Raw genomic sequence first — 17,317 nt, forward strand, 5'->3', positions numbered from 1 at the left:
TAAAAAACCAAACGTGAGGAGTGGGTAAAGAAAGAAAATGCATGCTAGAGATGAAATGTAGGAGTGATTTGATTTGCACAAGCTTTTTGGAGTAGAAACATGGGACCAACTCATTTTATTTCAAAAAGGAAGTCGTATCTAGTCAAGGTCTTAGAGACCATACAAGTTTCCTAACGATTTCTAATTATGTGGGCCATTAAGTCTATCATATGCTGACAATAGCCGAGAAGCCCATGAATCTCTTCGGGGGCGGAGTAGGTGTCTGCCATCGCCTTGGCCTTGGCTAACAATCGGGGAAGTTCTTGACTCCCGTTCAAGGTAAGAGCAAACCGATCCATCCACATGGTTGCCTCTTGGTGTAAAGAGTCGATCACCCTTCCTCTAGCCTCTTTTTCCGCGTATACTTGGGCATATTCGTCCGCAATCCTATGCTCGTGGGCCGCGGCTAGACCTAACTCTTCTTGGTACTTGGCGATGATAGCTAGCATGTTGGTCTCCGTCTCGCATAAACGCTGAGACAAGCTTCTTTTGGACCTTGAACAGGCAACTAACTCCTCTTTCAAAACCATGCTATGTGCTCGCGACTGGTCCCTTTCTTCCTTTCGCAACTTGAGTTCACTATTGCTACCCCATAGAGCTCCGCGAAATTTGTTCCGGCCATACTCTTCCCTGCGAGCCCTCTTGGTCTCTTGTTCGAGGGCTCTTGCGGTAATTGCATTCTCTTCCCATAACCCGGCACACTCCTTCCGAACGTGTGTAGCGGCCAACTTGAACTTCTCCTTGGCAAGTTTTGCCTTTCCTAACTCGCTTTTGAGAGCTTGGACTTCTTCGTCCTCTTCCGGTGCTTCAAAACTCTCTTCGCTGACGACTTTTAACTTGGCGAGCCAATCTAAATCTCGTATATGAACTTTCAGCCATTCGTGGTACCCACCAATGATGCCATTACGAATGCCTCTAAGCTCTTGATCTTTCCTTAACGGGGTTTCCCATGCCTTATGGATTCTTTGTATAGTCTTGGAATTTTGTGCGCCGAAATCCCTCACAAGGAAAGGAGACATGCTTTCTTCCGTCGGTGCTCCCCTCAGGGGGTACCCTAGTTGTCTTATAGCGAGCGCGGGATTGTAGTTAATACAACCCCTCGTTCCTACCAGCGGAATGTTTGGGTATCTTCCACATGAGAAAAGGACTCCTTCTTTTCCTTCCTTCCATCGGGGGAACCAACTGATTGTTCTACCTCCTATCCCGGCCAAGAGCTGGTCCCAATCTATTCTCCTCTTTTCAGTACACGAGCGATGGCTCAGGAGCGGACATGGATGTCTTGTGTCTTGTTGGAACAAGTGCGAAACCAACCAAACACAGAGGGCGGGTAAGCAACAGATGATCCGTGCGCTACTCTTTTCGCACCTTCGGTCAAATGTGTCAAATAGATCTGCCAAGACAGCTACCACCGGACTTTCCTTGCTATGGTGGTAGGCAAGGAAAGCGTCGATTGCTGCTAGGTCTACCAAACCATCCACGTTTGGAAAGAGGACGACCCCGAAAATTAGCAAAGCTAACACATCCATAAACGGGATCCAGTCTCCTTGATTGGCCATACCCCTCGCCTTGTCTTCTAGGTACTTCTGTGGTAGGCCCGCTATGCCGTTCCGAGTCTGTTTTATGCGGTCCAAACCTCTTGCTGAATCCTTGACCACAGTTGCAATTCTGCCCAAAGAGGGGAGACACCCGGAGGAAAGATATGGTTTTCTTCCCCCGAGAGGACATCCTAGAATTTCCTCAAATTCTTCAATGGTTGGTACTAATTGGAAGTCTCCGAATGTGAAGCACCTCAAAGGCTGGTCGTAGTATTGGGTAAGTGATACAATGGCTTCTATGGACACCTCTGCTATGGTCAACTCTAAGATCTTTCCGTAAGTCTTGCGGAAGGCTTGCATTTGGAGGGGTTCCATCAACCGCCCTAATTCCTTGATGCTGGTGGTATCTAGGCTTTTGACCTTGACTTGGTAGAACCTCTTGCCGGTTTGATTTGTTCCCATGCTTACTAAAGTGAGACAAAAGCTGGCGCAAATCAAAACTCCGATATCTCATGGGTGGGATGGATAAATGCATGATGGAATGCATATGACACAAATGCAATCTAGGAATGCGGGGGTCCGGGGAATTTGTCCCCTTCTTAGATACGACGTCTAGGGGTAGCGAAATGCCCCAACGCACGTTTTTAAGAAGGCGACACGGACCCTCCGTTGGTTTGTTTACAGTAGGGATCAAGACAGAACCCATATGCAATGCCTATGCAAAAGACACAATGCGGGAATGTGCACAGTATGACAATATTTACCAAACATAAGCAAAAGGGTATATGATACTTATGCATGGCAGTGTGAAAAATGGCACGCAGCGTGTTTGCTTCGTGCCCCTATTTAAGGGACCTATAAGGGAGAGAACTAACTAGGCTTTTAGCAATAATCCCCAAGGTAGTTATATCTCTCTTGATGGTTTCTAGAGGTATCATCCCCTTTGAAGAACATATTGTAGCAGTAGGGACTACTAGCAACAATAGGTTTTCAAAGAGAAAAAGCTCTAGATGAGGGTTCACTGTAATCAAGCAAGTCGGAGACCTAGCATGATCACAGGTTCACCTCCACTCCTTATGCTCCCATGAACCCGGGTATAGGGCCCTTTTTCACTCACAGTGTGTGCAAATAGTGTTGGTGTTTGTGTGCATCAAATGAATAAATATTTACTTCATGCATACATTTAAAACGCACTAAAAGCAACAAAGAGTTTATATACACAAGAATATGATGAAAGGAAACCAACAAAGGGGTAAGTCACGGTAAAACATTGCACAAAATTAAATGGCCTAACTTTCTAAAAACAGTCCCCAGTGGAGTCGCCAACTGTCGCAACCTACCCTTCGGCGGGAGGGCGACGCGTGACTCGCGGGACGCGTGTTCCACGAAAGGAATACGCGCGGAGTCGCCACCAACGTTTATTTGAGGAAAACGTCGGAAAAACCGGAAAAGACGCGATCTACGAACTTTTAAGTGAAAGGTTCGAGAGTTGTATTTACGCGCGGGGAAGGTATTAGCACCCCACACGTCCGCCCCAAGGGACGACAGCCTTTAATCGAATGTGCAAACATGACTTTGTTTTTTTATGTTCCCTTTTTATGTCTCTATATCCTTTATACCCTTTTTATATTTTCTCTTTTTGTGGTCGACAAGGGTGTTTCCCTTTGCTCCTACGTATTCCTCAATTTGGGATGAGAAAATCAGACCTACGTAGTTCTTTTTTATCAAGTGATTCTTTTTTACTTTAAGAGGTGATCATTTTAAGGCGTTGGACCTTAAAAATGATCCATTTTACTTAGTGAGAAAATGAAATGACAAACTTCAAAAGCCTATTTTTATGGACGAGCTTGACTAGGCGAATTGATTTTAGCCTTTAGTTTCACTTTAGTTATTAATCAATTCGATTAAGAATGAGAAATCCCAAAGAGAAAACGTCCGATTGATTTTCCGCTTTATTTTACTAAAAGATGTCTTTTTGATTATTATATTATTTTTTACCTCTTTTTGATTTCCAACGTGGTTACGGCACGACCGAACGGTCGGAATTTATTTTAACCGAAGTTAATGGATAATACAATTCAAACGTTCGGTGGAAATTTATTTTATTTTTAAGTTAAGCGAGAAATGACTTAAGTAAAATGGCTTAAGCACGTCAACAGGGGGTATAAAAAGTAAACAAAACGAGAATAAAAATGCACGAAACACAATGTGGACCACTACGGGTACATAGAATGAATCGAAAAGCTTGGTTCGAGGTACTTACCCGTTGAAGATCGAAGAACGATGAAGAACGAATGAAGAACGTCGAAGAACGGTTGAAACCTTTGCGAAATTCTTCACGGAAAACGTTACGGAAACGTTTCGGAAGCGCCTCGGCTTAGATTTTCTTCACGGAAACGATTTTTTCAAGCAAATTCGAAAGAGAGAGAAGTGCCAAAGGGGCTGAACCCTTTTCTTCTTCACTTCCTCCCCTATTTATAGCAAAATAGGGGAGGTGGTTGCCGCCCAGCTCGCCCAAGCGAGCTCAGCTCGCCCAGGCGAGCCAGGTTGCTTCCTCCAGAAGCAACAGCCTTCTGGAGGAATATTCTAGAGGGCCCAAGTGGGCCTGGGTGCTATTTGCACCCCCATTTTTACTAAGTACACCCCCTCTGCTGTTTTTTTGGTGATTCTTTTTTTCGTAAAGTTACGGAAACTTACGAATTTCGTAACGATACTTGTTTTCTTTCCGTAATGTTACGGAACCTTGCGGATTACATAATCATCCCCCTTTTGACTTACGGAATGTTACGGAACCTCACTTAATTATGCAACGATGCTTCCATTTGATTTCCGGTGTGTCACGGAAACTTACGGATTGTGCATCAATATTTTTTTGGTTTTTCGGCATGTCCTGGAATTTCATAAATTGCCTAATGATGGGTGCCAAGCACCTCACGAGGACCAAAGAATGGTCGCATGTCATCAAGCAAAGGTCCCCGGACGAAATTAGGGTATGACAGTTGTGAATGTGAATTCTAACCTTTTGAACACGGAATGGTGCTGTAAATCTGATGATGTCCATTGAATCGGATGGGGACTACACGAATGATGTAAAAATATTAAGTAACCAAACAAACAGAGCAAATAGATATAACAAAGATGAAAATGAGAAAGCACAGGAAAAAAGTTACAATAGTGGAGCGGGAACTGGAAGTGGTCATGCTTGTTTGTTTAGGTAAGATGCGAAGAAGTTGAATAGGTAATGTAGTATACACACACACACACACACACACACACACACACACACACACACACACACACACACACACACACACACATAGTATTTGTTGGGCTTGAAAGTGGCAATAGGGTTAGTTCGATATAAACACCGATTTAATAAATTAAATGGTGACTCCCCGTTGATGGGTTCAAAAAAGAGTTGTGAATAGTCACAACTGGTAGATGTATACAGCGCTGACGGCTCCCGATATTATTATTTTAGAGTATGAATGTATGATAATGATTACATCTAATGTAGTATAGGGAGATACAACTGCAGTAATTGTGCAGTGCATTTATTAGGAAGGGGCCTGAGTGGTGTAACTCTGATTTGGGAGGGGAATGTGGTTTTTCTGTAGACAAAGTGGAAGTTCAGAAGGAAAACCAATAGCAGAGTAAGCAGGGATAGAAAGCGTGCAGGAGAGGTGGAGGGAGTGGGAAAAGAAAACGTTCAGCAACAATTGTGCAGTGTATTTATTAGGAATGCAGTTTGATTGGTGTAACTTTGATTTGGAAGTGGAAAATTCATTTTTTTTAGACTAAGTGGAAGTTCAAAAGGCAAACCCATAGGAGTGTAAGGACGAATAGAAAATATGGAGGAGAGGTCGAGGGAGTGGGAAAACATTTTTATTAAATCACATTAAATTTACCATGAAATAAACTATTTGATATTTACCATGTAATATAAATTTAAAAATAAGAATTGAAGTATTAAATAAATTGGTTGAAGTTGCATTGAATTCTCGAAAATTATCATAGAAATTTTGGAATGCAAAAACATACATGATACATGTGTTATGTGTAAGAGTAAATAAAAAAACAAATAGAAAGGTGCAACGTAATTAAATTGTACGATGAAAGGATACCTGTTTATAAATTGGCAAATACTTCGTTGTAAACAACATTTGTGGTAATATTTTTTGGATTACCATCATTGTCATGTATGAGAATATGAAGTCTGTGTTTGCTTTTAACTCTTGAAAGTGCAACATATAGTTGGTCATGGCTAAAAACTGGGTGTGGAAAATACAGTCCTATGTGTTGTAATGATTGTCCCTGAGACTTGTTTATAGTCATAGCATAAGAAACTATGAATGGAAACTGCCTCCTAATAAGTTTGAATGGTCATGGAGATTAAGAAGGAGACATATTTATTTTGGGTATGTATGTCATATTTCCTGTATTAGGCCCAATAATGACTTCGGCCTCAATCACATTAGATCCAAGTTTGGTGATTATGAGCCTAGTTCCCTTGCACAGTCCATTAGTTTGGTCGAGATTTCGTATTAGCATGATTGGAGTATCAACCTTTAGTTTTAATTTATGATTAGATATGCCTTATGTGTAGAAGCAAGCTTCATGATGAATCAAGATTGATTCAAGGAGTTTTGATGATAACAAAAATGATGACAAAAATCTCAAAAGTCAAGATCACTTCATGATAACAAAGATGATGACATTCAAGAATGAGTTCAAGATTGAGTCAAGAACACTTCAAAGATCAAGAGGAAATTTGATTTCAAGAATCAAGAATCAAGATTCAAGATTCAAGAATAATCAAGATCAAGATTCAAGACTCAAAGATTCAAAAATCAAGAGAAGACTTAATCAAGATAAGTATTAAAAAGTTTTTCAAAACATTGAGTAGCACAAGAAGTTTTCACAAATACCAAAGAGTTTTACTCTCTGGTAATCGATTACCAGATTATAGTAATCGATTACCAGTGGTTTTAAAACGTTAAGATTTTCAAAATTCAAAATGAAGAGTCACATCTGTTGATGTGTAATCGATTACACCTTTATGGTAATAGATTACCAGTGACTGTTTTCGAAAAATTCATTTCCAAAAGTCACATTTCTTCAAGTGACTTGTTTCTGAAGATTCTTTCAAAAGTCATATCTTTTTAAGTGATTATTTTTAAAGGAATTGCCAAGAGTTACAAGTTTTGACATGAGTCATCAAGAAACTATAAATATGTGACCTTGGCATGAAACATTTTAACAATCACATTCATCCCAATCATCTCTTTCAATTATCTTTCAATATTTGCTTTCATCTCTTTCAACGGTTTTTCTGTTTCATCTTCTCTTCATCTTTCTAAAAAATTTTGTTCAAAACTTTCTCTTCCAAGAAAAGTTCTTGTTCAAAAACTTGTGTTATTCATCTTTTTCATTCCCTTCTCCCTTTGCCAAAAAGAATTCGCCAAGGACTAACCACCTGAATTCTTTTTGTGTCTCTCTTCTCCCTTTTCCAAAAGAACAAAGGACTAACCGCCTGAATTCTTTTGTGTCTCCCTTCTCCCTTGTCAAAGAATTCAAAATGACACAGTCTGGGAATTCTTTTGATTATTCCCTTTCCCATATACAAAAGATTTCAAAGGACTAACCACCTAAGAATTCTTTTGTATCCCCATTCACAAAGTTTCAAAGGTTTAACCGCCTGAGAAATTTGTCTTAACACATTGGAGGGTACATCCTTTGTGGTACAAGTAGAGGGTGCATCTACTTGGGTTATTGACTGAGAACAAGAGAGGGTACATCTCTTTTGGATCAGTTCTAGTGGAGGGTACATCCACTAGGTTGTTCAAAGAGAACAAGGGAGGGTACATCCCTTGTGGATCTTTGCTTCTAAAAGGATTTTTACAAGGTTGAAAAGAAATCTCAAGGACCAAAAGTCGCTTGGGGACTGGATGTAGGCACGGGTTGTTGTCGAACCAGTATAAAAACTCTTGTGTGTTTGTCTCCTTCTTCCCCACTCTTTTAATTTCCGTTGTGCACTTTAATTCCCGCTTTTACTTTTGGTTAAGTTTCTTTTCTATTCTTCATCTACTTAACAACATAGTAAAAGCCTTAGAAGAGTAAATTTTTAATTAGTAAAGGTTTATGAATAATTAATTCAACCCCCCTTCTTAATTATTCTGAGGCCACTTGATCCAACAATCTGGGATGGTGATTTATGAAAATCCGTCATTATCTTGTCCAATTTTTCCATCTCCTATGTCAAGTAGCCAATCTGAAAATTGTTTGAGCTCTTGATTGTTGGGTTGTTCGGGAGCACTTGATAACAATCTCATGTTTTTTGTGAGTTTAAGAATTTGGCAATGGTCCCAAATGTATGATGCATTTATAGTTGCATGAACAATGTCTGAGCGATTACCTTTTGGAACAATAGGCAAGATCTGTCGGAAATCTCCACCAAAAACTACAATTTTTCCTCCAAAAGGCAGATTGTTCGGCATGATGTCTTTAAGGCTTTTATCTAGTGCCTCAAATGCAAATCTGTGACACATTGGAGCTTCATCCCAGACTATTAGTTTTGTAACCTTTAATAATTCAGCTAACTCACTGCCTTGATGAATATTGCATGTCGAATTTTGTGTTGCAGGGACTGGTATAGCAAATTTGGAATGCGCTGTCCGACCACCAGGCAATAGTAATGAAGCAATTCCACTTGAAGCAACTGTACAAACAATTCTACCATTGGAGCGTATAGCAGATGATAAGGTTGTCCAAACAAATGTTTTGCCAGTTCCACCATATCCATAGAGGAAGTAAACTACAACTGATTGAGTGTTAACTATACGGATAATGGTATCGACAATAGTTTTTTGCTCATCTGTAATTATATATTGACATATTAAGAAATACTAATATGCACTATTGTGATTGAGGAGTGGCTTAATAAAATGTGTTATAATTTGTGAATACCTCTGAGCAAATGGTATGCTCTGTTGAATTCTGCTGCTAGCATTTGTTTGTCATATGCCATTTCATTATGGATTGGTTTATTATGGTGCTGGTTGGGTGCATATCCTATTGGGTATGGCATGGATGGAAAATCTCGCAAGGTCGTTCTGTTGGCTTGTAGCATATTCTCAATCTCAGTCAAGCATAAATGAATTGTTTCCTTTTCAGTAAGGTGGATACCTGTGATTAGTAAAATAAGAAACACAATGATTATGAGTAAACAATAATTATTTAGAATATATAAAATTACCTTGTTTTCTATGATTGAATGTGATATCATCTGTCATCCATTGCCATGTCTGTTGCCAAACATATTCTGGTCTGTCCATGGTGTTCATAAATAAAATTTTGACAAATAATTTTCTTAGGTAGTGTGCAGTACCCCAATTATTAGCTTCTTGTAAAGCACTAATAAATTCTTGATCACTACCTAGAAAGCCTTTTGCAAAACATGTTTCCTTAAATGTACCATATACCACACCATTGACTGTTCTAATGTCACTGTAAGACTGTGCACCTTTGGTAGTGGATATCATCATCTAAGGTAAAACAATTCACCAGCTAAAGGTGGGACCCATATGAGTCTGCCTATTGTATTCCTTGTTTTCTTGGTTGCCAGCATCTTTTATAATACCAAAGAGTTTTACTCTCTGGTAATCGATTACCAGATTATAGTAATCGATTACCAGTGGTTTTAAAACGTTAAGATTTTCAAAATTCAAAATGAAGAGTCACATCTGTTGATGTGTAATCGATTACACCTTTATGGTAATAGATTACCAGTGACTGTTTTCGAAAAATTCATTTCCAAAAGTCACATTTCTTCAAGTGACTTGTTTCTGAAGATTCTTTCAAAAGTCATATCTTTTTAAGTGATTATTTTTAAAGGAATTGCCAAGAGTTACAAGTTTTGACATGAGTCATCAAGAAACTATAAATATGTGACCTTGGCATGAAACATTTTAACAATCACATTCATCCCAATCATCTCTTTCAATTATCTTTCAATATTTGCTTTCATCTCTTTCAACGGTTTTTCTGTTTCATCTTCTCTTCATCTTTCTAAAAAATTTTGTTCAAAACTTTCTCTTCCAAGAAAAGTTCTTGTTCAAAAACTTGTGTTATTCATCTTTTTCATTCCCTTCTCCCTTTGCCAAAAAGAATTCGCCAAGGACTAACCACCTGAATTCTTTTTGTGTCTCTCTTCTCCCTTTTCCAAAAGAACAAAGGACTAACCGCCTGAATTCTTTTGTGTCTCCCTTCTCCCTTGTCAAAGAATTCAAAATGACACAGTCTGGGAATTCTTTTGATTATTCCCTTTCCCATATACAAAAGATTTCAAAGGACTAACCACCTAAGAATTCTTTTGTATCCCCATTCACAAAGTTTCAAAGGTTTAACCGCCTGAGAAATTTGTCTTAACACATTGGAGGGTACATCCTTTGTGGTACAAGTAGAGGGTGCATCTACTTGGGTTATTGACTGAGAACAAGAGAGGGTACATCTCTTTTGGATCAGTTCTAGTGGAGGGTACATCCACTAGGTTGTTCAAAGAGAACAAGGGAGGGTACATCCCTTGTGGATCTTTGCTTCTAAAAGGATTTTTACAAGGTTGAAAAGAAATCTCAAGGACCAAAAGTCGCTTGGGGACTGGATGTAGGCACGGGTTGTTGTCGAACCAGTATAAAAACTCTTGTGTGTTTGTCTCCTTCTTCCCCACTCTTTTAATTTCCGTTGTGCACTTTAATTCCCGCTTTTACTTTTGGTTAAGTTTCTTTTCTATTCTTCATCTACTTAACAACATAGTAAAAGCCTTAGAAGAGTAAATTTTTAATTAGTAAAGGTTTATGAATAATTAATTCAACCCCCCTTCTTAATTATTCTGAGGCCACTTGATCCAACAATCTGGGATGGTGATTTATGAAAATCCGTCATTATCTTGTCCAATTTTTCCATCTCCTATGTCAAGTAGCCAATCTGAAAATTGTTTGAGCTCTTGATTGTTGGGTTGTTCGGGAGCACTTGATAACAATCTCATGTTTTTTGTGAGTTTAAGAATTTGGCAATGGTCCCAAATGTATGATGCATTTATAGTTGCATGAACAATGTCTGAGCGATTACCTTTTGGAACAATAGGCAAGATCTGTCGGAAATCTCCACCAAAAACTACAATTTTTCCTCCAAAAGGCAGATTGTTCGGCATGATGTCTTTAAGGCTTTTATCTAGTGCCTCAAATGCAAATCTGTGACACATTGGAGCTTCATCCCAGACTATTAGTTTTGTAACCTTTAATAATTCAGCTAACTCACTGCCTTGATGAATATTGCATGTCGAATTTTGTGTTGCAGGGACTGGTATAGCAAATTTGGAATGCGCTGTCCGACCACCAGGCAATAGTAATGAAGCAATTCCACTTGAAGCAACTGTACAAACAATTCTACCATTGGAGCGTATAGCAGATGATAAGGTTGTCCAAACAAATGTTTTGCCAGTTCCACCATATCCATAGAGGAAGTAAACTACAACTGATTGAGTGTTAACTATACGGATAATGGTATCGACAATAGTTTTTTGCTCATCTGTAATTATATATTGACATATTAAGAAATACTAATATGCACTATTGTGATTGAGGAGTGGCTTAATAAAATGTGTTATAATTTGTGAATACCTCTGAGCAAATGGTATGCTCTGTTGAATTCTGCTGCTAGCATTTGTTTGTCATATGCCATTTCATTATGGATTGGTTTATTATGGTGCTGGTTGGGTGCATATCCTATTGGGTATGGCATGGATGGAAAATCTCGCAAGGTCGTTCTGTTGGCTTGTAGCATATTCTCAATCTCAGTCAAGCATAAATGAATTGTTTCCTTTTCAGTAAGGTGGATACCTGTGATTAGTAAAATAAGAAACACAATGATTATGAGTAAACAATAATTATTTAGAATATATAAAATTACCTTGTTTTCTATGATTGAATGTGATATCATCTGTCATCCATTGCCATGTCTGTTGCCAAACATATTCTGGTCTGTCCATGGTGTTCATAAATAAAATTTTGACAAATAATTTTCTTAGGTAGTGTGCAGTACCCCAATTATTAGCTTCTTGTAAAGCACTAATAAATTCTTGATCACTACCTAGAAAGCCTTTTGCAAAACATGTTTCCTTAAATGTACCATATACCACACCATTGACTGTTCTAATGTCACTGTAAGACTGTGCACCTTTGGTAGTGGATATCATCATCTAAGGTAAAACAATTCACCAGCTAAAGGTGGGACCCATATGAGTCTGCCTATTGTATTCCCTTGTTTTCTTGGTTGCCAGCATCTTTTACGGGCAACATAAACAAATCTTGAGATATATTGATGATATGTAAGAACCCGTCCATAAGAACATATTTTGTTAGAATGCATCCAGGCTGTGAACATGGATTCTTTGATTGTGTTTTTTGATAGGACTTCACCAATTTGTTGATCATCTGTCCAGTAAACATGCTGTTGATTTTCAAGATGGAAATATAGCCGCTCCACTGCTGGGGAACGTCTGTGCATCGGGAATGCGAAAATTTTCCAACATGCTTCTGGGGAAGATACATACCTAATGATTCAAGCAATATAGATATATTGTTGAAGATACAGTCAGATGTTGGTAAGTTTGAGTTAAATATATAATATTTAATAAATAAACTTATGTGAAATGATGTTGTTATTTTAATCAGGTGAGAATAGAAGCATACCTGCAATCAAGATATTGTTTAGTTTCATCTTGAACCTGAGAGTGGTCACCATTCGAGGTGTGATGATTTAGAAGAGTGGCTATGATACGGTCAGAACCTTTGTTGATGCATTTGAACAAATATTTGATGGATGTACTTTGATTACACCATTCCACATTTAGGTGTGTTTTATATTTCAATAAGAGTTGTGGATTGTATGGTACAACAAATCTGTTATCTAGTTCAATTCCATTTTTCATCACTGTACGTCCATCATTTCTTCTCCTATAAACTGGAAATCCATCTTGGTCAACAATTGTTGCTCCATGGAATTTTTTTGTAAAACATCTAATACACTTCCCATTGACCATACATGGTGATCTTTTATTTGCAAACCCACATGGTCCATGCATCATATGGCTGGAGACAATTTCAAATAATTCTGCATGGGTGTGTTTGTTAGGTATTTCTGCTGAAATGATGTGATCAATATCCTCTGGATTTGGTAATTTGTTTGAAGGGTGCAGAAAGATTAAAATGTGGGCATATGGCAATCCTCTTTTTTTCCACTCAATTGTATAAATAATTGCAATAAAGTTGCATTAGTGATACTATAAACATCAATTTACAAAGTAGGGAAAAAGTCATAAAATTTTTTATCACTTACATCCAATAATGTTACCAAAGATATTGCCATGTTTTAAGTCATTCATCAATTGATTGAGTTTTATTTTGAAAACTCGTGTGATAATATTAGGGCAATTATGGGGGGTGAGATTGGATTGTGTGACCTTGCGTTGTATTTCTAGCCATGTTGGATTACATGTTATTGTTAAGAATAAGTCTGGAAATTCAAGATGTCCACAAATTGCCATCCCATCAAAATAGAGTTGCTCTATATATCTTTAACTACCAACAAAACTATTTGGCAGTATGATTCTCTTTCCTTTATCCCTACCAAGTGTTTCAGGATGATCATTAGAGGCAGTGAAATTGATGTATTTGTCAACCCTGAGTTGTTGTTGATGTTGTCTCACATAGTTAAGTTTTTTAGACTCAATCATGCAATATCCATCAACAATCCATTACTGAAATAATCTTCTGGAATGAAGTATATTCTGAGCTTCGTTGATTCTTGACTGCAGCCTATAACAAAAATATTCGCGTAACGTGACTTTTTTCCTCTTTGCAGTATGTATATTGGCATGATCTTTGTGAGGTATATCTAGTATGTAACCATCTTCTCCTTTTGGGTATAAAAGTGGATATTGCAAAGGTAAATATGCAGGATGAAGTTCATGTATTCTCTTCAGAAATCCGGATTGTTTTTCTATTATGATATCTCTTTTATCAGCTGAGTGTTCATCACCAACAATCAAAGCAGCAACTTCAGTGGTAGTTGGTAAGTTATATAACCTTCCATCTGTTTGTCTTTGACTAATCAGTTTTATCTTTAGGTCTGGAAGTGCAACAGATTGCAATATGTCCCTTGCCATCCTAAACTTTTGGGCATAATAATTGTGATGATCGAGCATGTCTTTGATTGCAATGATAATCTATTCATCAAGCATATTGTGCATGCTGTAAATTAAAAATTAGTCAGAGCAGAATAGGCAGTTATTTGAAAATGTAATTTTTTATAGGTGTAACATAAGTATAAATACTAACGGGTTTTGTGAAAGTCTATTGTTGATCTCATTGTCTGTATCATAAATATATAGTTGTGAAAACTTGGGTGGGTTATTAGGCATAGGGAGGAGGCTTCCAATAAGATGATGTGTTTGGCCATGTATAGGGAAAGTTAGAGGTCCCTTTCCAGTGTTATAGGATGTGTCAATTTTGATACCGGGAGATGTGAACGCAAACATTAGATTATACATTCGTATGTACTGCTGGAAATTCTTAGCTTTAGCATCCTGGTTATTGAAAAGTAAGTAATTCAATGGATGGGGTGGTTGTTGCAATAGAGGCAATTGTATTTTTCCATCAGAACAACATAATGAAAACCTTGGTTTCTTGATTTGTTTGTCTTTATTTATCCTCTCATCATACCACATCATAGTTTTACAATGTGGGCATTCCTATACAGGATCTCCAATATGAATGTAAGCACCACCTATAAATAAGTTATCAGTAATAATTATATATATGAAACACATTTGAATGCATTTTTTTAGTTGAAAGATAAAACATGTATTTTGCTATGCAGATGAGGCGGTTAGAAAGGTTTGTTCATCGTAATCATCAAGATCATCTATCGTTGGGTCATTCAATGAGTATTCTATATATATTGATATGGTATAACACACATCAGCCGAAACTATTTGATTGATTTATTTGATGATGGAAGAAACACAATATAAATAATGGATGATTACCTATATCGATGTTTTCCTGTGTCTTATTTAGATCATCATCGGTGGAATCTGAGAGGTCATGGCCGACAAATTGATGATCCTGTGTAGTGTTAGTTGGTGTGTGATTTTCATCTGCATAATAAACACACAATATGGCATCCTATATATAAGTTGACTATAGAATAAGATTTGAAAAGGATGTAATAATAAATAAAATGTGTCTATGTAGATATCTAATAATAGCATAACAAAAAAAAATTACCTATATGAATGTGAAACTGTGTGATATTGGAATAACGATCACTGACTTGGCATGTGGATGTAGAAGGAGTTGTTCTATTTTTTTATTGTCATAACATGACATCAAATTCCTCTGGATGGAAGAAAGATTGACTGTATGGTTTTTCGAGCAATGTCCAGATTGATTCATAGATAAAGTTCTGTGTGGTGGTGTACATTGGAAGCTTGTAGCGGGGTTATTATTATGGTTAATGGTCGGGCTACATTGTGAGATATACTGCAAGTTGTCTATAATAATAGTTGTTGTAAGTATAATATTAATTTGAATAATGTATAAATGAATTACAAATCTGTATTAATTGATACCATTAGTGATTGAACTTTGTGTTTTTCGTTGTAAAATAATTTTCCTACGCTTCCTTCATTCAACATAGTTGTCCATGAGAAGTTAGATTTATGCAACAACTGGCTTATAATTGTGAAACAACATGAAAATCAAACGTTGAAACTAAGTTAAATAAGTAGTTGTAGTTGCTGGATTTTGAAATGATACCAATATTATAGCTATTTGGATGAGCGAGTAATGGGATATGTATTTGCAATTGAAAAACCACAATAGCATAAAAGAATACAAAAATTTGTAGCGAAACACGCATTAAATTTCATACTCGATGGTTTAGTCTAGTACGAATGGTCTACCGCTGTAAAGTGTCTGGTTTGCAAATTCTCTGATGTGTGAACATTTATGATCATCGTCTTTGTTTTTGAAGTTGAATACATTTAGTGTTTGATGAGGGAGGAAATAAAATGTTTGAAATTAAATGGTGCATTGCCGGATGAATTGAAAGTAACAAAAGTTTTTGAAGCATTGTTTCCATAGCATTAATATTGATATTGATTGATTGACATCAATGAGGGATTGACAAAGGCCGTCGAATGAGGGAAGTAAGTTTATATAGTTGGTGAAACCACCTAACGAATCAAGGTTAGTCAGTGTTGCTGGTAAAGGTGTATCTAAATTTGTTTCATTAAATGCATTGAGCGTGGCATCCCAAAAAATAGTCACCTATAAAACGCAGAACAATCATACCATACATTTTTATAGTTGTACACATTAAATGCATTTCCAAGTAATGAGGTTAGTGACAATATAACAATAATTTTAAGTATTGAAAAAATCACAAAGCGATAGACATATATTAACGGCATTATTGTTAGTGTTTTGCATATGACTAATAATTTTTGGAAGCCTGGGATAGGTTGAGCATGGGATATTAATTTTAATGATTAATATAATTATAATTATTAATATAACTGATGTGATGAATTCATGAATTTTAATTGTGTTGTGTTATAGGCTAAGTAAATAGAATTGATTATGTGTGTTGGTACACAATGTTTTACACAGGTATATAATAATAATAATTGAATTAAAATTTAAGACCACCAAAAGCAAGAGATTGAACAGCTGATTAAGAAACATGTTTGTTATACCATATATAATATTGATTAAAGTGGAACAACAAATATGATATTGAATTAAAATTTATGATCACAAAAAGCAAGAGATTGAACAGATGATTAAGAAATATATTTATTATACCACATATAATATTGATTCAAGTGGAACAACAATTATGATATTGTCTAATATGCCAACACATATGAAAGCAAAAAATATATAAATTTTGTAATGGACAACCAAAGCAACGAAACATTGTTATAAGTGTTATCCCTCTTATGTAGGTAGACTCCTCTTTATCGCATCCAATGTGTTCGCTCAGGATGATCAGTCATAGACCTCCGTTAGCGTGGTAATAAAAGACAACCTTATGCTGAGGCATCAAGTAATTGTGTCTCAGGTCAACAACAGGATATTCAGATCTACAATCAATGATATGCACGCCATGTGCTAGCAACTGTAATATTTAAACAAACAGAGTTAAATATAATGGGATGGACGTGTTTTTGGATATCAATATTTCCATGTGAGGATATGATGGCCATCTTGCCTGCAACAGAGAAATGATTGTAAGGTATAGTTATTGTGGTCACTGACAAAGGCAGAACCTGAAAAATTCCTATATAGATTTCATAAGAAATACAATTACACACTACAAATAATGGATGTTGATAGTTTCCGTAAGTTCTGATTTATTTCAAAGTCAAACTGGAAGTTGCATCCCTGGTAAAGTGATAAGCATCTGTGACATTAAAGCACAACAAATGTAAATATAATATACTATAATATAAAAATATAAAATATAAATATGAATATTTGATATATATATATATATATATATATATATATATATGTATGATATAAAAATATAAATATGAATATAAGAATAAATAAATAAAAGCATTAAATGACATAAGCTAATATTTGGATATATCCCAATATTTGGATATATAATAA

General features: G+C 36.7%; 1 protein-coding gene across 1 annotated transcript; it reads right to left on the reverse strand.

Moving 5' to 3' along the window:
- Positions 1-7,786: 7,786 nt before the first annotated feature.
- On the reverse strand, positions 7,787-8,908 carry LOC114368239 (ATP-dependent DNA helicase PIF2-like). The gene is made up of 3 exons (XM_028325565.1): positions 8,830-8,908; positions 8,541-8,759; positions 7,787-8,448 (listed from the first exon to the last, which is right to left on the reverse strand). The coding sequence occupies exons 1-3, from the start codon at positions 8,906-8,908 to the stop codon at positions 7,787-7,789; spliced, it is 960 nt and encodes a 319-aa protein (XP_028181366.1).
- Between the last annotated feature and the right edge of the window lie 8,409 nt (positions 8,909-17,317).

This window comes from Glycine soja, chromosome 9 (assembly GCF_004193775.1).
Source record: "Glycine soja cultivar W05 chromosome 9, ASM419377v2, whole genome shotgun sequence".
NCBI classification, from domain to species: Eukaryota; Viridiplantae; Streptophyta; class Magnoliopsida; order Fabales; family Fabaceae; genus Glycine; species Glycine soja.